This window comes from Leuciscus leuciscus (genome assembly GCF_965113295.1).
Source record: "Leuciscus leuciscus genome assembly, chromosome: 12".
NCBI classification, from domain to species: Eukaryota; Metazoa; Chordata; class Actinopteri; order Cypriniformes; family Leuciscidae; genus Leuciscus; species Leuciscus leuciscus.
Window position 1 is genome coordinate 39113701 of NC_138736.1, and position 21334 is coordinate 39135034.

The following is a 21334-nucleotide window of genomic DNA, read 5'->3' on the forward strand; positions in this document are numbered from 1 at the left end:
GCAATGAATTGATACACCATTTTACTTAATGCAATATGTGGGTAAAATGGCCATAAATTAATATTCCCATTCAATGCAATGTATCTATACATTGTATCTAATTTGCACATTAATGTGTTCTTGGAGCAACATTTAATGTAAAAAGAAGTGTAATAATTGGAGTAATAATTGGCAACATTTTAATAATAATATCTAATATTTCATAGGAATATTGATGTATAATTTATTTCCATATTCTCTTTAGATTAGATTAGATTAGATTAGATTCAACTTTATTGTCATTACACAAGTACAGGTACAAGGCAACGAAATGCAGTTTAGGTCTAACCAGAAGTGCAATAGCAGCAAGTGCAGGATATACAGTGGTTCCATAAGTGCAGAACATGGATATGTACTGAATAAATATAGAGTTGAATACTATTATAAACAAAAATTTACAGATAGATTGTCCTATGAATATAATATACAGATAACTATTACTGTGAACAGAGTTTACAGCTAGATATGTACTGAATATAATAATATACAGATGGCTATTACTATAAACAGAATGTTTACAGATAGATATGTACTGAATATAATATACAGATGGCTGTTACTATAAACAGAATTTTACAGATAGATATGTACTATGAATATATATACAGATGGCTGTTACTATAAACAGAATGTGAGCATAATATACAGATGGCTATTACTATAAACAGAATTTAACAAATAGATATATGTATAAGTTAGGCTAATGAGCAGTATAACAATGGATTTAAAGTAGTGCAAATAAAGTTTGGACAGAAGCTATCCGAGTGAAAGTGCAGTGGAAAGTAATTGCATATTACAGTTAAGGTACGATATTGCAATGTATATATAAACAGTCGGTACTGTAAATAAACAGTCGGCAGTGCAAATTGAGCATATTCCAGTCAAGGTAGTAGTGCAAGATGCATATGTAAACAGTTGTTACTGTAATAACAGTCAGCAGTGCAAATGAACATTATAGTATTGCAAATAACAAAACTCTTGTTGTGTCTCCCAAAATGCCTTATAAACATGATGTAAGTCCTGATGTCCTCTACAGTGGACAAGTGTGAAATCAATGCCCTGTTCTGTAACAGAAAGTCATTTTTTGATTTGAAACCCCATAACATTTTCCTGAGATGTTGGTTTATGAAATACAATTTGAAAACCAGTCCGATTTAAATTATAATTACAATATATTATCACATTTTCTACATTTGATCACTAAATTAATGTCAGACATTTTTAAAGACCAAGGAGAAGTTGTTTTCATGGTGAAACCTCCAAACATTTGGTATCTCTGAAAAGTCCTGAATGTGCTCTTTACAGGACACCCAGGTTGTGTCATGTGACATGCATGATGTCAGAGAAATTCACTAAAATATAATGTCCACTACAGTGGACAAAAGTCTATTCCTGGGTCCCAGGAGGATATTGCAACTTATTTATTGTGTGCTGAATATTGTTTGTTTTTAGTTGTCTATGGACCTAATAATTACTACTGTTGAAATTTTATCGAAAAAAAGCACGTCTTACACCCCCACTACTGGATTGAAGGTCAGTATTTTCGTAAATAAAGTGGTTAATTGTGTTTTTTTGTAAAAACAAAGCACCCGCCACATAACACCACATAAAACTGGTTAAACCACTGGAGTCACATGGATTACTTCAATGATGTCTTTCCTATCGCTCTGGGCCTTGAATGTGTTAGTTACATTGCTCCCAATGGAAGAACAGAAAGCTCTCAGAATTTCATAAAAAATATCGTCATTTGTGTTCCGAAGATGAACGAAGGCCTTATAGGTGTGAAATGACATGAGGGTGAGTAATTGACTAAATAATTGTCATTTTTGGGTGAACTAACCCTATAAGCACAATTGTCCAATGTGTTGAGATTGGCTAAGCTGAAATCCGTTATAGAAGCACATTACATGGATGCCAAACGAGATGTTGCAGGATTTGTAGTTCACCCAAAAAATTAAACAGTCAATGGGGCCCCATGGACTTCCATAAAAATTCTATGGAAGTCAATGGGGCCCCATTGACTTTAATTTTCAATGCTCAAAATATCTTTTTTGTTCAAGTAAAGAAAGAAACTCAAACAGGTTTGGAACAACTTGAAGGGGAGTAAATGACAGAATTTTCAGTTCTGGGTGACCTATCCCTTTAAGTCTAGAGGTCAAATTTTAGCTTGTCATTGGGAGTATAAATTTAATCAATTTAAGTCTGTCTTTTCTAATACTGATTCTTCATTTTATTTTATTCAGGAAGAACCGACTACATCACAACCCACTGTGCAGATTTTGGGAACGTCTTGACTGGACGTGTCTTCAGTGAGAAGAGAATCTTCAGCAGTGTAAAAATGGAGGGATCTGAAATTGCCAAGCAGTTCGGGTGGAGGATGGTGTTTTAAAAAGAAAGTTAAATAAATGCAAGGGTATTGTGTGAAAAGCGAAAAAAAGAAAACAGTCTAGCTCTGTTGTAGATGAGAAAATATATTTTATGTACTGTAACATTTTAGTGTGATTGCAATTTTTAATTCTTTCAAATCTTTTTAAATCATCTCATCTTCTGCTCCTGCAGGTGTATTGATGAATGGTTTGAGGTCAACAGGTCGTGTCCAGAACATCCCACAGATTAACATTCAAACAGGTCAGCTGTCAATACAGACAGTCAATTGTGACATTACTGCATTATCTGCTTTAAAACAACTAGAAAAACAATTTGCATTATTAGTGAGCGATAATAATACAACACTCTGATACAAAGATGCAGATAGATCTTTAAAGGCCCCTTTTAAACATTCAGTATTTGACCTTTGACCCTTACCCACAATCCAGCATGACAGTCCTTTTTGTGCCACTTTGGGTCTCATTCACTAATCATCCATACACAAAATTTCACGCAAATTTGTGTGTGAAATCTGCGTACAAACATTTTCACGAACAAATCATGATTCATCAACAACTTTCATTCTAAAATTTATTTAAAATTTACAAAAAAATGTAGGAACAACCGAAACCACTCAAACGCAAAAATCACATACTCTTGGTGGCCTTATATACATGTTAAAGGGTTCCTATTTCTTTTTCACTTTTTCAACTCAGTTAGTGTGTAATGTTGCTGTTTGAGCATATAAAAGATCTGCAAGGTTACAAAGCTCAAAGTCCACTCCAAAGGGAGATATTCTCAGACATTGACTCTGTTTTCTTTGGTTTTGTAAGAAAATGGCATTTTGAAGCAATCTTTCTCATGGTTAGTTACCATTATAAAAAAAGAAAAAAAAGTAGATTCTTGTACAAAGACCAAATTTTTACTGTGAAAAAGCTATATTATAAATGTCTAAATATTGTTTGGAAATTATTTAGTTTATTACATTAATTATGGATATTTTTCTATCCATCATAGCACTGTACTGTTAGATATATGTATTTACATTTAGTTTTATGTATTTCAATCTAATTTTAATTTTAATTTTATATTTATTTATATATATTAGTTTTGTCTTTAAAAAATGGCTCTTTATACTATAAATAACGTATAAATAACAAACAAAAAAGTATCATAATACGTCATTATGCAAAGTGGTACTGAAGTACCTTGAAATAAATTGTAGTTGTACATATAACAATGATACACAAATATGTTAATCATATAGTACTGTCATTGTATTATAATGCATGTACTGTGTCTCAGGACTACAGGCTGGATTTCGGTCTTTGGGGCGACTGCACGGACTGCTCTTGGCACGGTGGAGTCGCATCGATACAGGAGAGTGACGGAGACGAGGTGTGGGGGGTCGTGTCATGTTTCCCAAAACCATTCTTTCATCTTTAAAGATTATAACTTTTCCAATTTATGATCAGTATCGTACTGGATATCGCACCCTTTCCACAGAAAACAAACAAACTCAAATCAGTATTTCATGTCAAGTCAAGTCAAGTCAAGTTTATTTGTATAGCGCTTTTCACAATACAGATTGTATCAAAGCAGCTTCACAGTATTAAATTAAAATAATACAACAAAGTTTGTTTCAAGAGGAATTTATTGATTGATAAAATTTAATTAAATATCCCCAAAATATCCCCAACTGAGCAAGCCAAAGGCAACAGTGGCAAGGAACCGAAAAACTTCATCAAGTGACCTAATGGTGTCCTAAAACTCCATCAGGTGACCTAATGGAGAAAAAAAAAAACCTTGGGAGAACCCAGGCTCAGTCGGGGGCCAGTTCTCCTCTGGCATTTATGAGCTAGAGGCCGGATTGTAGTTTGAACTGTAGGATTATATGAATGCCTGGCTGAAGAGATGCGACTTTAATCTAGTTTTAAACTGGGAGAGCGAGTCTGAGCAACGAACAGTATCAGGAAGACTATTCCAGAGTTTTGGAGCCAAATGTGAGAATGCTCTCCCTCCTTTGGTGGTTCTGGATATCCTAGGTATGACCAAAAGCCTTGAATTTAGTGATCTTAAAGAGCGCGATGGATTATAGGGTGATAAAAGATCCGTTAAATAGACTGGAGCTAAGCCGTTTAGGGCTTTATAAGTCAGTAGCAATACCTTATAATTAATACGGAACTTTATAGGTAACCAATGCAGTGATGATAAAATCGGTGTTATATGATCATATTTTCTTGATCTAGTAAGAACTCTAGCGGCGGCATTTTGGACTAACTGTAGCTTGTTTATTGAGGATGCAGGACAACCAGCTAGTAAAGCATTACAGTAATCCAGTCTCGAGGTCATGAATGCATGAACTAACTTTTCTGCATCAGAAACTGATAGCATATTACGTAGCTTAGCAATGTTTCTAAGGTGGAAAAATGCTGTTTTTGTAACATATGAAATATGATTTTCAAAAGACAGGTTGCAATCGAGTATAACACCCAGGTCTTTTACTGTAGAGGATAAAGTAACAGGACATCCTATGATGTTAAAGTTGTATTGTGCGAGGTTTTGTGGGCGGTTTTTTGAACCGATAAGTATTACCTCTGTCTTGTCTGGATTTAATAAAAGAAAATTACGGGTCGTCCAATCTTTTATATCTTTAACACACTCTGTCAATTTGGAAAATTTTGCGTTTTCATCCGGCCGTGATGAAATATATATTTGAGTGTCATCAGCATAACAATGGAAACTAATTCCATGTTTCCTTATAATATTTCCAAGTGGCATCATATATATTGAAAATAACAGAGGGCCTAATACAGATCCCTGCGGCACTCCATAGTTAACTGGAGTTATGATCGATTTTTCTCCATTTAAATAGACAAAATGGTAGCGGTCAGATAGGTATGATTTGAACCAGCTTAGTGCTTGTCCTTGAACACCAGTATAATTTTGTAGTCGATCTAAGAGTAATGTATGATCTATAGTATCGAACGCAGCACTAAGATCAAGTAAAACTAGTATTGAGATACAGCCTTGGTCAGAAGCTAAAAGTAAATCATTTGTGATTTTAACGAGCGCAGTTTCAGTGCTATGATGCGGTCTGAATCCAGACTGAAACTTTTCATAGATCTCATTTTGTTGCAAGAAAGAGCCCAGTTGAGCGGACACCACTTTTTCTAATATTTTAGACATAAATGGAAGATTTGAAATGGGTCTATAATTTGCTAGATTATTATGATCTAATTGTGGTTTCTTAATGAGAGGTTTTATAACTGCCAGTTTAAATGTTCTTGGAACATGACCTAAAGATAAAGACGAGTTAATAATATTGAGGAGAGGATCTTCCACTACAGGTAACACTTCTTTCAGTAGTTTAGTTGGTATAGGATCTAATAAACATGTTGTTGTTTTAGATGAAGTGATAAGTTTATTTAACTCTTTTTGTTCTATAGTTGTAAAGCACTGTAATTGTTCTTTCGGGGTGATAATTGAAGCTGAATTATAAGGCGCGATTGAAGATTGAACGTTTACAATTGTGGTTCTGATGCTTTCTATTTTCTCAGTGAAGAAGTTCATGAAATCATTACTACTGAACTGTAACGGGATATTTTGTTCGGGTGACGTCTGTTTATTTGTTAGTCTAGCCACGGTGTTAAATAGAAACCTTGGATTGTTTTGGTTGTTTTCTATTAGTTTGCGGAGGTGCTCAGCCCTGGCCGCTTTTAGGGCCTTTTTATAACGTGACATACTGTCTTTCCACGCGATTCTAAAGACCTCTAAATTAGTTTGTTTCCATTTACGCTCTAAAATACGCGTTTCTCTCTTTAAAACATGCGTAGTATTGTTATACCATGGTGCTTTATTTTTCTCTCTGACCTTTTTTAATTTAATAGGTGCAACCTCATCCAATGTTCTAGAGAGAATGGTGCTCATAGTGCTAGTTAGTTCTTCTAGTTCATCTGTTTGTTTGGGTTCAGGCAGCAGCTGAGACAGATTAGATAAGCAATTTGAGAAATTATCTATGGTGGATGGGAGGATTGTTCTGCCTGGTTGATAACGCGACGCCGCATGACATATTACAGCAGTACGTAATATGCAAGTTACCATGTAGTGATCAGTGACTTCATCACTTTGTGGAATGATATCTATATCGGTTGGATCGGTTCCATGTGATATAATTAAATCGAGTGTATGATTAAGACGATGTGTTGGTCCGGTGACGTTTTGCTTGACCCCAAATGAATTTAATAAATCTGTAAACGCAGCTCCTAACGCATCATTTGGATTATCTACGTGTATGTTAAAATCTCCAACAATTAGTGCTTTATCGACATTGACTAATAGGTCTGAGAGAAAATCTGCAAACTCTTTTAGGAAATCAGCGTAAGGCCCTGGCGGTCTATATACGGTAGCCAAGGCTAGAGATAATAGGGATGTTTTTCTAACATCTAAGAGCGTAACATTTAGTACAAGTACTTCAAATGAAATAAACTTATAACCCGTTTTCTGGGTAACATTTAGAATATCTTTATAAATGGTTGCAACACCTCCGCCACGACCAATCAGACGGGGCTCATGCTTATAACAGTATCCAGGAGGAGTAGACTCATTAATACCGAAATAATCATTTGGTTTAAGCCAGGTTTCAGTAAGGCAAAGTATATCGAAGCTATTATCTGTGACTATTTCATTTACAATAACTGCCTTAGGTGTGAGTGATCTAATGTTTAGAAGACCTAGCTTTAGAAATAGTTTTTGTTTACTAATAGCAACATTTTCTGTTTTAATAACAATTAGATTTTTCCTAGATCCTGCATTAGATTTATTATTTGATCTCACTAAACGAGGAATAGACACGGTTTCTATGCAATGTTCTACACTAGTATTTATATCAGTTGAATTGGTGCAGCAGAGACTATGATTTGGACTTTTGGTTACTAGTCAAAGGGTATTTAACATTTTGGAGATGTTATCTGACAGAAGATCCGCTCCGAATCTGCTTGGGTGTAAGCCATCAGCACGGAAAAGCCTAGGACGCTCCCAAAACAGATTCCAATTATTTACAAAGAGCAGTTTCTGCTCATTGCACCATGACATTAACCATTCATTTAGCGCAAATAATCTGCTGAACTTTTCATGCCCTAGTCGGTACGTGGGAAGCGGTCCTGACACAATGATCGTTGTTTCAGGCGATGTGCTGCGTACCGTATCGATTAGATTCCTGAAGTCTTTCTTCAGAATCTCCGTCTGGCGCAGCCTGATGTCGTTCACTCCCGCGTGCAGGACCACAGTTCCGACGCGCTCGTCACCGTTCAGGATCTCGGGAACGCGAGCAGCGATTTCAGAAACACGAGCACCAGGAAAGCAGTGAGTGTGCACCTTACTTTTACCTAACGTAGCGTGTACATGCCGAACGATGGAATCGCCGATGATCACAGCATCGCGTTCTGTTTCGCGTAGAGGGGAGAAGCGGTTTTGTGTCGATAACTCGAAAACCGGGAGGGTCGGAGAAAGTCTTGGTCTAAACCTGACTCGCGTCTTCCGCTGCGGAACCACCCAGGCTTCGTGGTGGCGTGTTGGAGCCGGAGTGAACGAGACCATGGCTGATTTCGACCGATGCTGAGGAACGCACGGAGTAGACGCGGTCGGAGTCAGCGGGTTAGTAACGTTAAACACTGATTTGTGTGCATCGGCGCGTGATGTTTCAAGAGCCAAACACCGGTCTCTCAGCTCGGCCTGTCTCAATAAAAGGTTGTGGATCTGTTTCTCAACAGCTTCCAGCTCAGACTGCAGTGCGTGAAGCTCAAATGTGTCCTCACCTGCACCAAGCGGTAGACTACTTACATCTGATATATTCGCCATTTTAACAGATGGACAGTGAGTTAGCAACGAAGCTACCAGTGATGCTATCAATATTAATACTAATTTATATTATAAGTTTGTTTGTAAGTGAGTATGGAGAAGACGCGTTCAGCCGTGATCCATGGACGTAACCTTTGAGTATGCAGCGTTGGATCACTAATAGGCTTGAGACGCGTCTGCTCAACAGTCCGCGTTGTAACTATGAGGTTTTTTAGGTTTTTTAGTGGTAGGGGTGTAGAGTAGACGCACGATAGGCGAAAACATTTTTTTTGTTTATAAGTGAGTGTGGAGAAGACGCGTTCAGCCGTGATCCACGGACGTAACCTTTAAGAGTATGCAGCGTTGGATCACTAATAGGCTTGAGACGCGTCTGCTCAACAGTCCGCGTTGTAACAATGAGGTTTGAGCAGTAGTGCTTCTCAGTGAGGAAAAGTAGAAAATGTTCGTTGTAAGCGAGTTTAAAGAGAAAAATCAAGAATTATAAATCAAATCGATAGAGCTCCAAAAACAACAACGCATTCAGACGCAACGCATGATAATAACAGGACAAGACATTACTCACCGTGTTTGTCCATTTATTTATTTTGTAAATAGCTATGTATCATGCTGATTTACTGCACATTATCTCCTAAATACATACAGTGGAAAATATAACTGTAAGTACTTCTGTTAAGATAAAATAGTATACTGGTTAAAAAAAACCCATGATATCTGCTTCCATCGTCTGCTTAATCACATTAACACATATAGGCAGAAACAGATTTAGTAACCAATATATTATGCCTCCCTATTACACACTGTACAAAACATTTATATATGTTGAATATGTTTCAAACAGGAACTAAAATATCTGCATTTGGGCATGCATTACAAATCTTCACATGTTTCAGACAGGAACAGGTTCATGAAGGAGTGTACACCCCATTAGAGGTCAAAGTCGGAAGTACAAGAAGAACAATTTCAGACCCTGTCGACCTTCACCACAGTATAAAATGGTACCAAACTAAGGCATAAAGTTTAATTACAGAGCACATCCTCAGTTAAAATATTAACAAGTGTTTTAAAGTGTAACTTAACTGGAGATTTAGATGTTCTCAATATAGTAGTCTTGTAATTGGTAACTGTCTAGTCACATACTGTAACCATCATAAAAAAGTGTCAATGAAGAGTGTCTTATTCATATTGACTCTGTTTATCTCGTCTCATTCTTCCTCTAGGTTGTGTGTTTAGGGGCTCAACAGAACGGCTTGCCTCAAAACTACATACAGAAGCTTCTTTCACTGGAGACAAACAACTACAGCGGCACTTCCATACTGGACCAGATTACAGACATCGAGAAATGACCTCGAAATTATGTGTATTTATACCTTACTTATCAAGTTCATTAATAATAAATACACAGGTTTTAACCTTTGTGTTAGGTTGAAATCTATTGTAATATGGTTTGAACAGAAGATACACTGATTGTTACAAACTACATTATTATGTAAAATTAAATTTTGGATGACGGATTGTATTATTCTGTAAAGTTACACAAACACATGTGTGTGATGATCATTATGAGTTTGTGTCTGTTGATGCTGTTGAATGTGATGTGTCTGTAGTGGCTCTTTATTCACCATCAGCTCATCCAGAGAAGCTCAGAGTAACATCTAAAACCTGTAGGTAAAACACAGTCAAATGTGTGACATTATTGCATCATCCACTTTACAACAACTATAACAAACTATATATCACTATTAGTGAAAGATAATAACCCTGGGATACACAGAGTCAACTACAGTTGATAGATCTGTAAAAGCCATTTGAACAATTCAGCATTGGACCTTTGACTCTTATCCATAATAATATTCTGTGTCCGTTTTTTTATGATAATGAAAGTGCCAAGTGGCGATACATATTTATCTTTATATTCTATTAAAAAGGACAAAGATTGGCAAGAATTGTTAAAAGCAGAATTTTGGCATATCAATAATTAATGCATTTGTGTGTTAAAACTCAAACATTAAACTCTGCTTAATATCTATAATTAGCAACCAATTAAAATATGACAACTTTTAATCATCACTACTCACACAAGCGTCTTCAGTTTATATTGTGGATCATCCTTTAGATCAAAGAGCAGCTTCACATCTGAGTCTCCTAGTTTATTCTCAGTCAGATCCAGTTCTCTCAGGTGTGAGGGGTTTGATCTCAGAGCTGAAGCCAGAGCAGCACAACCTTCATCTGTCACTCCACAATCTCTCAACCTGTAGAGAACAATGACACTCTTCAGTCACTCAGTTCAGGATCTACAGCTCAGATCAGCAGGAGCTTCACAATCAGAAAGAGAGACTTAATCCACGACACGATTAACAGGTCAAGTCTAGAAACCCACTTCTACATGGTGTTGAGGAGGTTCATTTCAATATCATTAAAGTGTCCAAATATTTTCATTTGTTTTATGCGAGTATGCCAAAGACCTCAACACAACATATTGCATACATTCAAATCAATGTTTCATGTCCATTTTTATGTGTAAGTAGCAGTGTAATAAGTGGGGTAATTACCACTTTTCATCAGTATGCAGATGATACACAACTCTATTATTACTTAATATCAGGATGGACAGAGAAATGTTATTCAGCCATATCTAGACTCCTCGTCTCTGAAAGCCAATAACCATCTGGAACTGAGGAACCATGTTCAACAGCAAACTCATTCTTTGTAACAGTTATTTGTATACTTTTTTTTTACACTTGGTACATTTCATGACATGTTGATAAAACTTTACAGATGATCCTACATCCCTGTCAGAACTGATACAACTATAAACTATTTGAGAATATTTCATTGTGAGTATCAGTGAGTGTGTGACTCTCAGGCCTTGTCCACACGGAGACGCGTTTAGCTGTATACTTAAACATTTTGTATCGTATTGGTCCCGTAAACTGGGTCCCAGAGTGGATAAATCTGAAAACGACACCCTTGCGTTTTCGTGTGTACAGCCAAAGTCAGCCAATCCGTATATTTTGTGAAACAATGATGTCATCACCCCACGTGTCGACCCTAGTCAGACACCGCTACGTCACATAACAGCAACAACAACTGCGGACTACATGCTTGTGTTCACGCTGCAGAAGGTACTGAGCCTCTTTTATTTCTTTATTTATTATTTACTTGAATGTATTTGTATTTTATTTCTTTATTTTACTTTCTTTATTTATATTTTATTTATTATGCTAAGATGCATGTCTGTTGTCTGATTAAGACATGTCATATTTTGTACCAGGCCATTTACAGTTGGCTTTATTGTTCAATAAAGTTCTTGGTAAAAAAAATAAAATAAAAAGAAGTAGAAGCAGCTACTGAGCCTATTATTGTTGTATACAGCACGCAAGGTTTATGCGCATGCTCCAAGTCATTTTCTCTGTTTTTAGTGTATCTCTATGGCAGTATTACAGCGAAACATACTGGTCTGGCATGTATACTACATTGTTTTGAGTCAGTTTTAGTTGTTTTGTGTGTAAGCAGATATTTCTTGAGGCGACACCGTGTTTACATTTAAAAATAAAATAAAATAAAATAGGGATAGGGAAAGCTCTGGCTTTGTGTGGATGTGGCATCAGAGAGATGATTTACCTATTTTTTATTTTATTTTTTACATTTTTATGTGAGTACCACAAAATCCACAACACAACTGATTGTGAAGAAAATACTGAGAAAACATGTTGTGAAATACTTCAAATGTATATTGTAATGTACAGTATATTATAATGTATATGTATACTAAAGTTAATTATTCTTTGTATATTAGGTAACACTGTACAATATGGGTGCAGTAATATGCATGAATTAATGCTTAACAGACAATCAAAAAGTAATATATGATTCATGAACAAAACCATCCATTAATCATTACCACATCAACAACTAAAAAAAGTCTATTTAATTTATATATGAATTGCTATTGTCACGGGTGGTTGCTGGCAGACAGATGAGGAAGACGTATACGATTCAATTCAAAAGGTTTATTCTCTAAAGATCTAACAGGAAGGCAAACGGATAGAAACACACACTGAACATAGACAATACCAGGCACTGAACTGAAACAGAACTGAACATATATACAGGTGTTAATGATGGTGACTGATGAGTGTACAGCTGAACGTGATTAGTGTCCGTGACAACAAATGAGTGACATAGGCAGATGATGACAAAACATAACGAGTCCAAACTAACGTGAATGTGACAGCTATTAACTAAATGATGAGTCATCATGTATTAATTCCTTATCAACATATAGTATTAACTAACAGTATAAATCAGGGGAGTCAATTATAACTTTTTTTCCTTTCTTTTTTTTTAAGTACTTATCTATATTTAAATGTTAGTAACATGAAATAAACATATGGTAAAAACACTGTACAGTTGTGATATATGATGAGCACTGAGTGCGTCCATCTCTGGCTCAGCGCCAACCAACGCGAACACAGATTTGAATCTAGCAGTTGATCATGTGATACAATGAATGTTCTAAATCACAACGATGTGATCGTATGCTTCAAGGGTTAAAGCAGCACTCAGTAGCTTCGGGACTTCTTCGCTGTATTCTTGCTTTTTGCTGGCAGGTTTCTCTCTAGAGCTCCCCCCACAGCTTCGGAATAGATATTTGACAACACTGTTGTAAAAACTCGTTGTTGATTCTCAGACACCAGAGGCTATAGATCAACGACATCAAAGCAGATGGGACGTTCTTTTAAAACGTCTTCTTCATTCGGGTTCGAACAGCGTGAGGGAGCGCAATAATGACAGCATTTTAGCAGATTTCTTTTGGCCGTAAAGCAATTGTTTACATCGCGAGACCTGATATCACGCAAGACTTCCTGACGCAGCGGCCGGCGGCCCGCCGGCTCAAAGTTGCAAGTGCGTATTTTCCGCTCACGGGCACCAGGGGGGTGCGAAACGACCACCATTCAACCCGAAATAAGTAATATAACCATTCCAATGACTCCGAAGCTGTTCAGTTAAGGTAAAAAAAGTGACTTAGTTCACCTTTAATTATCAAATGTAAAAAAAATTTTTTTTGTCTTTTGGAAGCTGCATTACAGGGGACCTATTATGCAAAATTCACTGTTAAATGGTGTTTGAACAGTGATGTGAGTAGTGTGACGGCCTGCATACTTGTCTTTGTTATTTTTGTGTTTCAGTAGGGCGGGGCTGCGATCCTGAGGGTGGATGGAAGACACCTGTGTTTGGAGTTTAACTTCCTGTTTAAAGCTTCCTACTTCCTGCCTTCCGAGAGGAGGGAGAGAGGTTCTCTCTCCGGCGTGTCTTCTCCTTTATGTTTTGTTATTGCCGGCATTTTGTGTTTAGTTGTGGTTTTGTTTGGTAAATAAATTGGTTATCTTTTGATAAAGTGTTTCCGTTTTTACTTCGTTGTCATAAACTCTGAGCCGGGTTATGACAGTAGACAGTGTTTGTAACCAACCACCTCAATCATCGTAAAAATCTACCCACTCCTTCTTTTAAATTCCCCATAAATCAGAAGCAGTGTCAGAGAACACGCTGTTCTACTTTTCTCCCTACTTTTACGTCATTGTAGGGAAAAGCTCCGCCCACTGGAGACGATCTCTGCCTGATTAGCATAGATCCAACCCTCAGTGAGCAGCACACAGTCCGCCATGTTTATATCCTCGCTAGAGCAGCTAGTCATAAAATGTCTCAGCTATTTAAACATTAAGGGCCCTATTTTAACGATCTAAGCGCATGGTCTAAAGCACACGGCGCAAGTGCACCGTGCATGGTCGGCGGTCCCGGCGCATGGTCTAAAAGGGTTGTCCCTATTCTCTTAATGAGTAATGGGTGTGTTTTGGGCGTAACATGAAATAAACCAAACAAAGTCTCATCTCCCATTCTCATGGCGGATTTGCTATTTACATGGCGGAATTTGCAAGCGGAATGACTGCGTCTCCAGAGAGAAAACAGATCTGCTCGTGCGCGAGGTTAAAGCAAGCAGACCATCTACGAGACAAAGCCGGATTCCACCATATCTTTGTTCACAATAATAATCTTTTACATTGTAATCCTTTTATTTTTAATATTTGGCATGTTTATGTGCTGCTGCACGTCCCCTGTGTGAGTGTGTGTTTGTGTGTGTGTGTAATAAGCAGAGTGTGTGTTATAAGCAGAGTGTACGCACGTTGTGGACCCGTCTATAGGCGCATATTACTAATGCGCCCTTTAAATAACAATAAATAAATAAATTGCGGTCTATTTCAGTTGGGTCAGTAAACAAGGGTCAGTAAAATGCAGGATTTAAAAAAAATAAACTGTGCGTAAATATGTGCACACCATATTAACAGAAGACTGCGTGAACGTACTCTTTTACTGGAGTGATGAAAGTAAACAGAATGATTTAAACTGTTTTACATCTGATATAGCTTATACATTTACAATATGCCTCTCATTAATGAGTTTAGCACTGAAATTACATGAAATAATTATCTAGTTTTATCTACAATTTTTATTTTATTAATTCAAATAGAAATATTTATAGTGGATTGTTTGAACACTATTCTAGAATGCTGTGTTTTAATGTTTTAACTACAGCGAGGATTGCTCAGCGCATAATTCCGCTTTAAATTGTGTTCTAAAGAGCAGAATTCATGTTACGGAAAAATATTTTTGCGCGAATAATGATCAATGATGCGCACTTGACTGCGTCTAAGCAGATGGCTATACGCTGATTTCACGCAGCCGCCATTTTGAAATCGAAAGTGAGGCTCCGGTTGTCACAGTGTCTGGTTTGTGTTCCCTGGTTACCACTAGATGTCCTCCTTCCCCCACGGTGTCTGTCACATTAAGAACTGCATTTCCCACAATCCTTGTCTGCTCTCATCACTGTTCATTGCACCCAGCTGTTCCCCATCATGATCGTTAGTTTCTGTGTTTAAATACCCTGTCTGTTTAGTGTCTGTCACGGAGTCCTTGTATTGTGTCACCCGCATCTCAGAGTCGGTCTTGGTTTGTTTATTTTGTTTCTTGTTTTGGACTGATTTACTTGGATTTTGACCCTTTACCTGTTTGTGGATATGATTACGGATTACCCTAAATAAAGCTGCTATTGGAATTCACCTTTTCGTGTGCGCGTCGTGACAGAAGGACTCCGTCAGAATGAAGAAATCCAGCAGCACAGGTATTCGTACCTCTCATCGTTTCACTTGGAACGAGAAGGAGAGAGTAGGGAATTTATTTTCCTTACGCCAGCAGGGCCGGATGGTGGAAGAATTGAGGGTGATTTTTTTTTGTACTCTTTCCAGTGGGATGGGATATAATGACATGGCAATTAAAGACATTTTTAATAATTGCCTGGATGATCCCTTGCCGGCCTGGGAAATGAGGGGACTGGAGATCTTGGATTTTGACAGGTTTGTCAAATACCTTCATTTCCGCAGCATGAGGGATATATCCGTTGGATTTAGATTTTCAGAAGGAGTGCTCAACTCGACGCCACTGGTTCCGTCCAGCACAGAGCCTGTTCTAGTGGTCCCGAGTCCGGTGGTCCCAGTTCCGGTGGCCCCGAAACGGAGGAGGAGAAGGAAGACTTCCTCCATGCCTGTTCCGGTGGTTCCTGTCCTGGTGGTCCCAGTTCCGGTGGTCCCAGTTCCGGTGGTCCCAGTTCCGGTGGTCCCGAGTCCGGTGGTCCCGAGTCCGGTGGTCCCGAGTCCGGTGGTCCCGTGAAATCAGCGTATAGCCATCTGCTTAGACGGAGTCAAGTGCGCATCATTGATCATTATTCGCGCAAAAATATTTTTCCGTAACATGAATTCTGCTCTTTAGAACACAATTTAAAGCGGAATTATGCGCTGAGCAATCCTCGCTGTAGTTAAAACATTAAAACACAGCATTCTAGAATAGTGTTCAAACAATCCACTATAAATATTTCTATTTGAATTAATAAAATAAAAATTGTAGATAAAACTAGATAATTATTTCATGTAATTTCAGTGCTAAACTCATTAATGAGAGGCATATTGTAAATGTATAGGCCAGTGGTTCTCAACTCCAGTCCTCGGGACCCACTGCTCTGCACATTTTGTATGTCTCTCTTATCTGACACACTCAGTTCAGTTCATGGAGTCTATCCTAACGAGCTGATGATCTGAATCAGGTGTGTTAAATAAGGGAGACATACACAATATGCAGAGCAGTGGGTCCCGAGGACTGGAGTTGAGAACCACTGGTATAGGCTATATCAGATGTAAAACAGTTTAAATCATTCTGTTTACTTTCATCACTCCAGTAAAAAAGTACGTTCACGCAGTCTTCTGTTAATATGGTGTGCACATATTTACGCACAGTTTATTTTTTTTAAATCCTGCATTTTACTGACCCTTGTTTACTGACCCAACTGAAATAGACCGCAATTTATTTATTTATTGTTATTTAAAGGGCGCATTAGTAATATGCGCCTATAGACGGGTCCACAACGTGCGTACACTCTGCTTATAACACACACTCTGCTTATTACACACACACACAAACACACACTCACACAGGGGACGTGCAGCAGCACATAAACATGCCAAATATTAAAAATAAAAGGATTACAATGTAAAAGATTATTATTGTGAACAAAGATATGGTGGAATCCGGCTTTGTCTCGTAGATGGTCTGCTTCCTTTAACCTCGCGCACGAGCAGATCTGTTTTCTCTCTGGAGACGCAGTCATTCCGCTTGCAAATTCCGCCATGTAAATAGCAAATCCGCCATGAGAATGGGAGATGAGACTTTGTTTGGTTCATTTCATGTTACGCCCAAAACACACCCATTACTCATTAAGAGAATAGGGACAACCCTTTTAGACCATGCGCCGGGACCGCCGACCATTTTAGCCCATCGTTAAACTAGCAAAAGTGGATTCGGACTTTTGCTAGTTGCTCTGCCCGCGCCGCCCAGGCGTCTTGCTCTGCCCGCGCCGCCCAGGCGTCTTGCTCTGCCCGCGCCGCCCAGGCGTCTTGCTCTGCCCGCGCCGCCCAGGCGTCCTGATCTGCCGGCCCCGCCCGAGCTGCTCGCACTGCCTGCGCCACCCCAGCGATCCATCACTTCTGCTGATCCAGAGACTGTTCACGTCACATCTGCAGAGCCTGTGTCTTCGGACAAGATGGCTGCCGCCGAGCCTGTTCACGTCACGCCTGCCGAGCCTGTGTCTTCGGACAAGATGGCCGCCGCCGAGACTGTTCACATCACGTCTGCCGAGCCTGTGGCTTCAGAGAAGATGACCGCCGCCGAACCTGTGTCTTCAGACAAGATGGCCGCCGCTGAGCCGGTGGTCTCTGTTCCTGAGCCGGTGGTCTCTGTTCCTGAGCTGGTGGTGTCTGTTCCTGAGCCGGTGGTGTCTGTTCCAGTTCCTGAGCCGGAGCCGGTGGTGTCTGTTCCAGTTCATGTGCCGGTGGTGTCTGTTCCTGAGCCGGTGGTGTCTGTTCCAGTTCCTGAGCCGGTGGTGTCTGTTTCAGAACCGGTGGTGTCTGTTCCAGTTCCTGAGCCGGTGGTGTCTGTTCCAGTTCCTGAGCCGGTGGTGTCTGTTCCAGTTCCTGAGCCGGTGGTGTCTGTTCCAGTTCCTGAGCCGGTGGTGTCTGTTCCAGTTCCTGAGCCGGTGGTGTCTGTTTCAGAACCGGTGGTGTCTGTTCCAGTTCCTGAGCCGGTGGTGTCTGTTCCAGTTCCTGAGCCGGTGGTGTCTGTTCCAGTTCCTGAGCCGATGGTGTCTGTTTCAGAACCGGTGGTGTCTGTTCCAGTTCCTGAGCCGGTGGTGTCTGTTCCAGTTCCTGAGCCGGTGGTGTCTGTTCCAGTTCCTGAGCCGGTGGTGTCTGTTTCAGAACCGGTGGTGTCTGTTCCAGTTCCTGAGCCGGTGGTGTCTGTTCCAGTTCCTGAGCCGGTGGTGTCTGTTCCAGTTCCTGAGCCGGTGGTGTCTGTTTCAGAACCGGTGGTGTCTGTTCCAGTTCCTGAGCCGGTGGTGTCTGTTCCAGTTCCTGAGCCGGTGGTGTCTGTTCCAGTTCCTGAGCCGGTGGTGTCTGTTCCAGTTCCTGAGCCGGTGGTGTCTGTTTCAGAACCGGTGGTGTCTGTTCCAGTTCCTGAGCCGGTGGTGTCTGTTTCAGAACCGGTGGTGTCTGTTCCAGTTCCTGAGCCGGTGGTGTCTGTTCCAGTTCCTGAGCCGGTGTCTGTTCCTGTGCCGTGGCCGCCCGAGGGGTCGTCTCCGCCCTGGCCGCCTGAAGGGTCGTCTCCGCCGTGGCCGCCTGATGGGTCGTCTTCGCCGTGGTCGCTCGAGGGGAAGTCTCCGCCCTGGCCGCCCGATGGACTACCTTCTCCACCCTGGCCGCCTGAGGGGTCGTCTCCGCCCAGGCCGCCCGATGGACTGTCGTCTCCGCCCTGGCCGCCCGATGAACTGTCGTCTCCGCCCTGGCCGCCCGATGAACTGTCACTCCCTGTCCATGTTTCCCTCCATGGACCTGGCCCCCCATCCCTCCCCCTGATCCTCCACCAGTCCACCTCCCGCCTGGACTTTTGTGTTTTCGGTCACGTCTTGGAGTGTCTGGTAGCCACTCCGTAGAGGGGGGGTTATGTCACAGTGTCTGGTTTGTGTTCCCTGGTTACCACTAGATGTCCTCCTTCCCCCACGGTGTCTGTCACATTAAGAACTGCATTTCCCACAATCCTTGTCTGCTCTCATCACTGTTCATTGCACCCAGCTGTTCCCCATCATGATCGTTAGTTTCTGTGTTTAAATACCCTGCCTGTTTAGTGTCTGTCACGGAGTCCTTGTATTGTGTCACCCGCATCTCAGAGTCGGTCTTGGTTTGTTTATTTTGTTTCTTGTTTTGGACTGATTTACTTGGATTATGACCCTTTACCTGTTTGTGGATATGATTATGGATTACCCTAAATAAAGCTGCTATTGGAATTCACCTTTTCGTGTGCACGTCATGACACCGGTGGGAAGAACCCCGGAAGTAAAGATAAACAACAATGCCTTGGACTACCAACCTGAAGCTGCTGCCGCGATTTACACTATTGGATGTTAATATCCAATATAGGATATGTATATAGTTCATTACTGCTTCTTTTTTTACTTTCTGAATTATATACTGTATAAAAAAATTATTTTATTTATAAATGAATTTCACTGTATATAGTCTAAAGTATGAAAGAAATGTATGTACAGTTTTAGAATAACTCATTTTATACATTAAACACAACAATACGCCATCGCATTCACGGCTCTCCTGTGATTAAAGGCGACACTTCCGGTTTTCTTCCCACCGGAGCCTCGCTTTCGATTTCAAAATAACGGCTGCGTGAAATCAGCGTATTGCTACATTTGTTACAGAAGTAATAATTCTTTGTTAACGTTAGTTTTAAAATATACAAATGTTAATTCATGTTATCTCAGGTCCATTAAATAATATAATAACAACTTTTGATTTTAATAATGTGTTATTAAATGTTGAAATTAACTAAGATTAATAAATGCTTTAGAAGTATTTTTTATTGTCAGTTTATGGTAACAAATTAGTTAACTAATGGAGCCTTAATGTAAAGTGTGACCGAACAATAAAGAATCAGAACATTTTCAAACAATATCTAGAGTATGTTGTAGTCTAGATTAAAACATAAAAATGTTTGAGTTTTAAACCGAAAGTAGCTCAGCTTCTTTGTTTACGGGGGTTACCGGGGTAACGGTTGCATGTCTGCTGTTCCATCAGTTCCATCTGCTGTCAGAGAGTGAATGTGTACTTTTTCATTCAGCGCTTCTCCTTCACTCGTTCCGCCATGCGCTGCTCATGTGTGTTGAACTTGTTAGTGCACATGCCTCTTTGATGCAGCATACAGCGGTGTTGTGCATTTTATCCAAAATGATGGGAAATATTCTTCAAACGCATTCTAAAAAACTGAATAATTCATAATAACTATTCACTGTATTTTGAAGTGCCCATGAAAACAATATTGAGCATGTTCATTATCATGATATATCGCACCTGTCTAATTATCAGCTTCACAACATCTCTAAGAAATAAAGAGACTCACCTGTGTTGTAAGACATTTTTGTAAAAAAGAATTTGTCCAAAGACTATAGAATAGATATAACTATAAACTGTGATTTACCACTAGTGTGCGTATGACTCTCAGAAAGATGATTTACCTCAGTATCTCCAGTTTACAGTGAGGATCTTTCAGTACATCAGAGAGCAGATTCACTCCTGATGCTCCTAGTTTATTTCCAGACAGATCCAGTTGTCTCAGGTGTGAGGAGTTTGATCTCAGAGCTGAAGCCAGAGCAGCACAACCTTCATCTGTGACTCCACAATCCCTCAACCTTTTAGAGATAAAAAAAAAACATGCATGATAGTAATTAATGCATTAATAATAAGACTTGAGAAATTAGATAAATGCCAGGCAGTCTACTTGAGGCCCTGAGAGGACAAAGGACCTCTCTGGAAATTAACATTTGTGTACCCCGTGTATTTTAACTCCCCCTTGTGCACTATCGAGACGAAAGTCTCACCTCCGAGTCATCCTAATCTACATCTCTTTCCCTCATCCCCCCTCTCCTTCTCCCCCATGCGAAGATTACCAAAAACTCACCCAAGAATATATGGTTTAATGTGAATGATTAACATCGAGTATTATACATATAGTATAATACAGTGTAATATATTATACACACATATAATATAGTGTGACTGGTACAAGTGTCTCATTCCCAAATAAGTAAAACAAAAGGTAATAAGGTTTTTAAGAGTTTAGGGATAACTGGCACACAAAGAGGGGTTGGTCTCTAGACCAGGGGTTCTCAAACTTTTTGAGTGTGTGGACCACTATTTGTAATCAAGAATTTTCGCGGACCACCTCATAATACACATAATAAAATTTGTCTACACACAGTCCTACCTGAATTAATCTGCACCTCTAAATAGGCTTACTAGCACTAAAACTATAACTGGTCATCACATCACAGGCTTGTTAAAGGAAAGTTTACTGCACACAACGGCTGCCACATATTTTATTTATTTATTTAGGCTACTCAAGCGCC

At 39.6% G+C, this 21334-nt stretch overlaps 1 protein-coding gene across 1 annotated transcript in view; it reads right to left on the minus strand.

Moving 5' to 3' along the window:
• The window catches only part of LOC309510591 (NACHT, LRR and PYD domains-containing protein 3-like), a 71072-nt gene that overhangs the window by 27765 nt on the left and 21973 nt on the right, over positions 1–21334 (minus strand). The window contains exons 8-9 of the mRNA XM_082185444.1: positions 20444–20617; positions 10341–10514 (exon numbers count right to left, since the gene is read on the minus strand). Of these exons, the coding sequence (XP_082041570.1) occupies positions 10341–10514; positions 20444–20617 (348 nt within the window). The remainder of the gene's footprint in view (positions 1–10340; positions 10515–20443; positions 20618–21334) is intronic.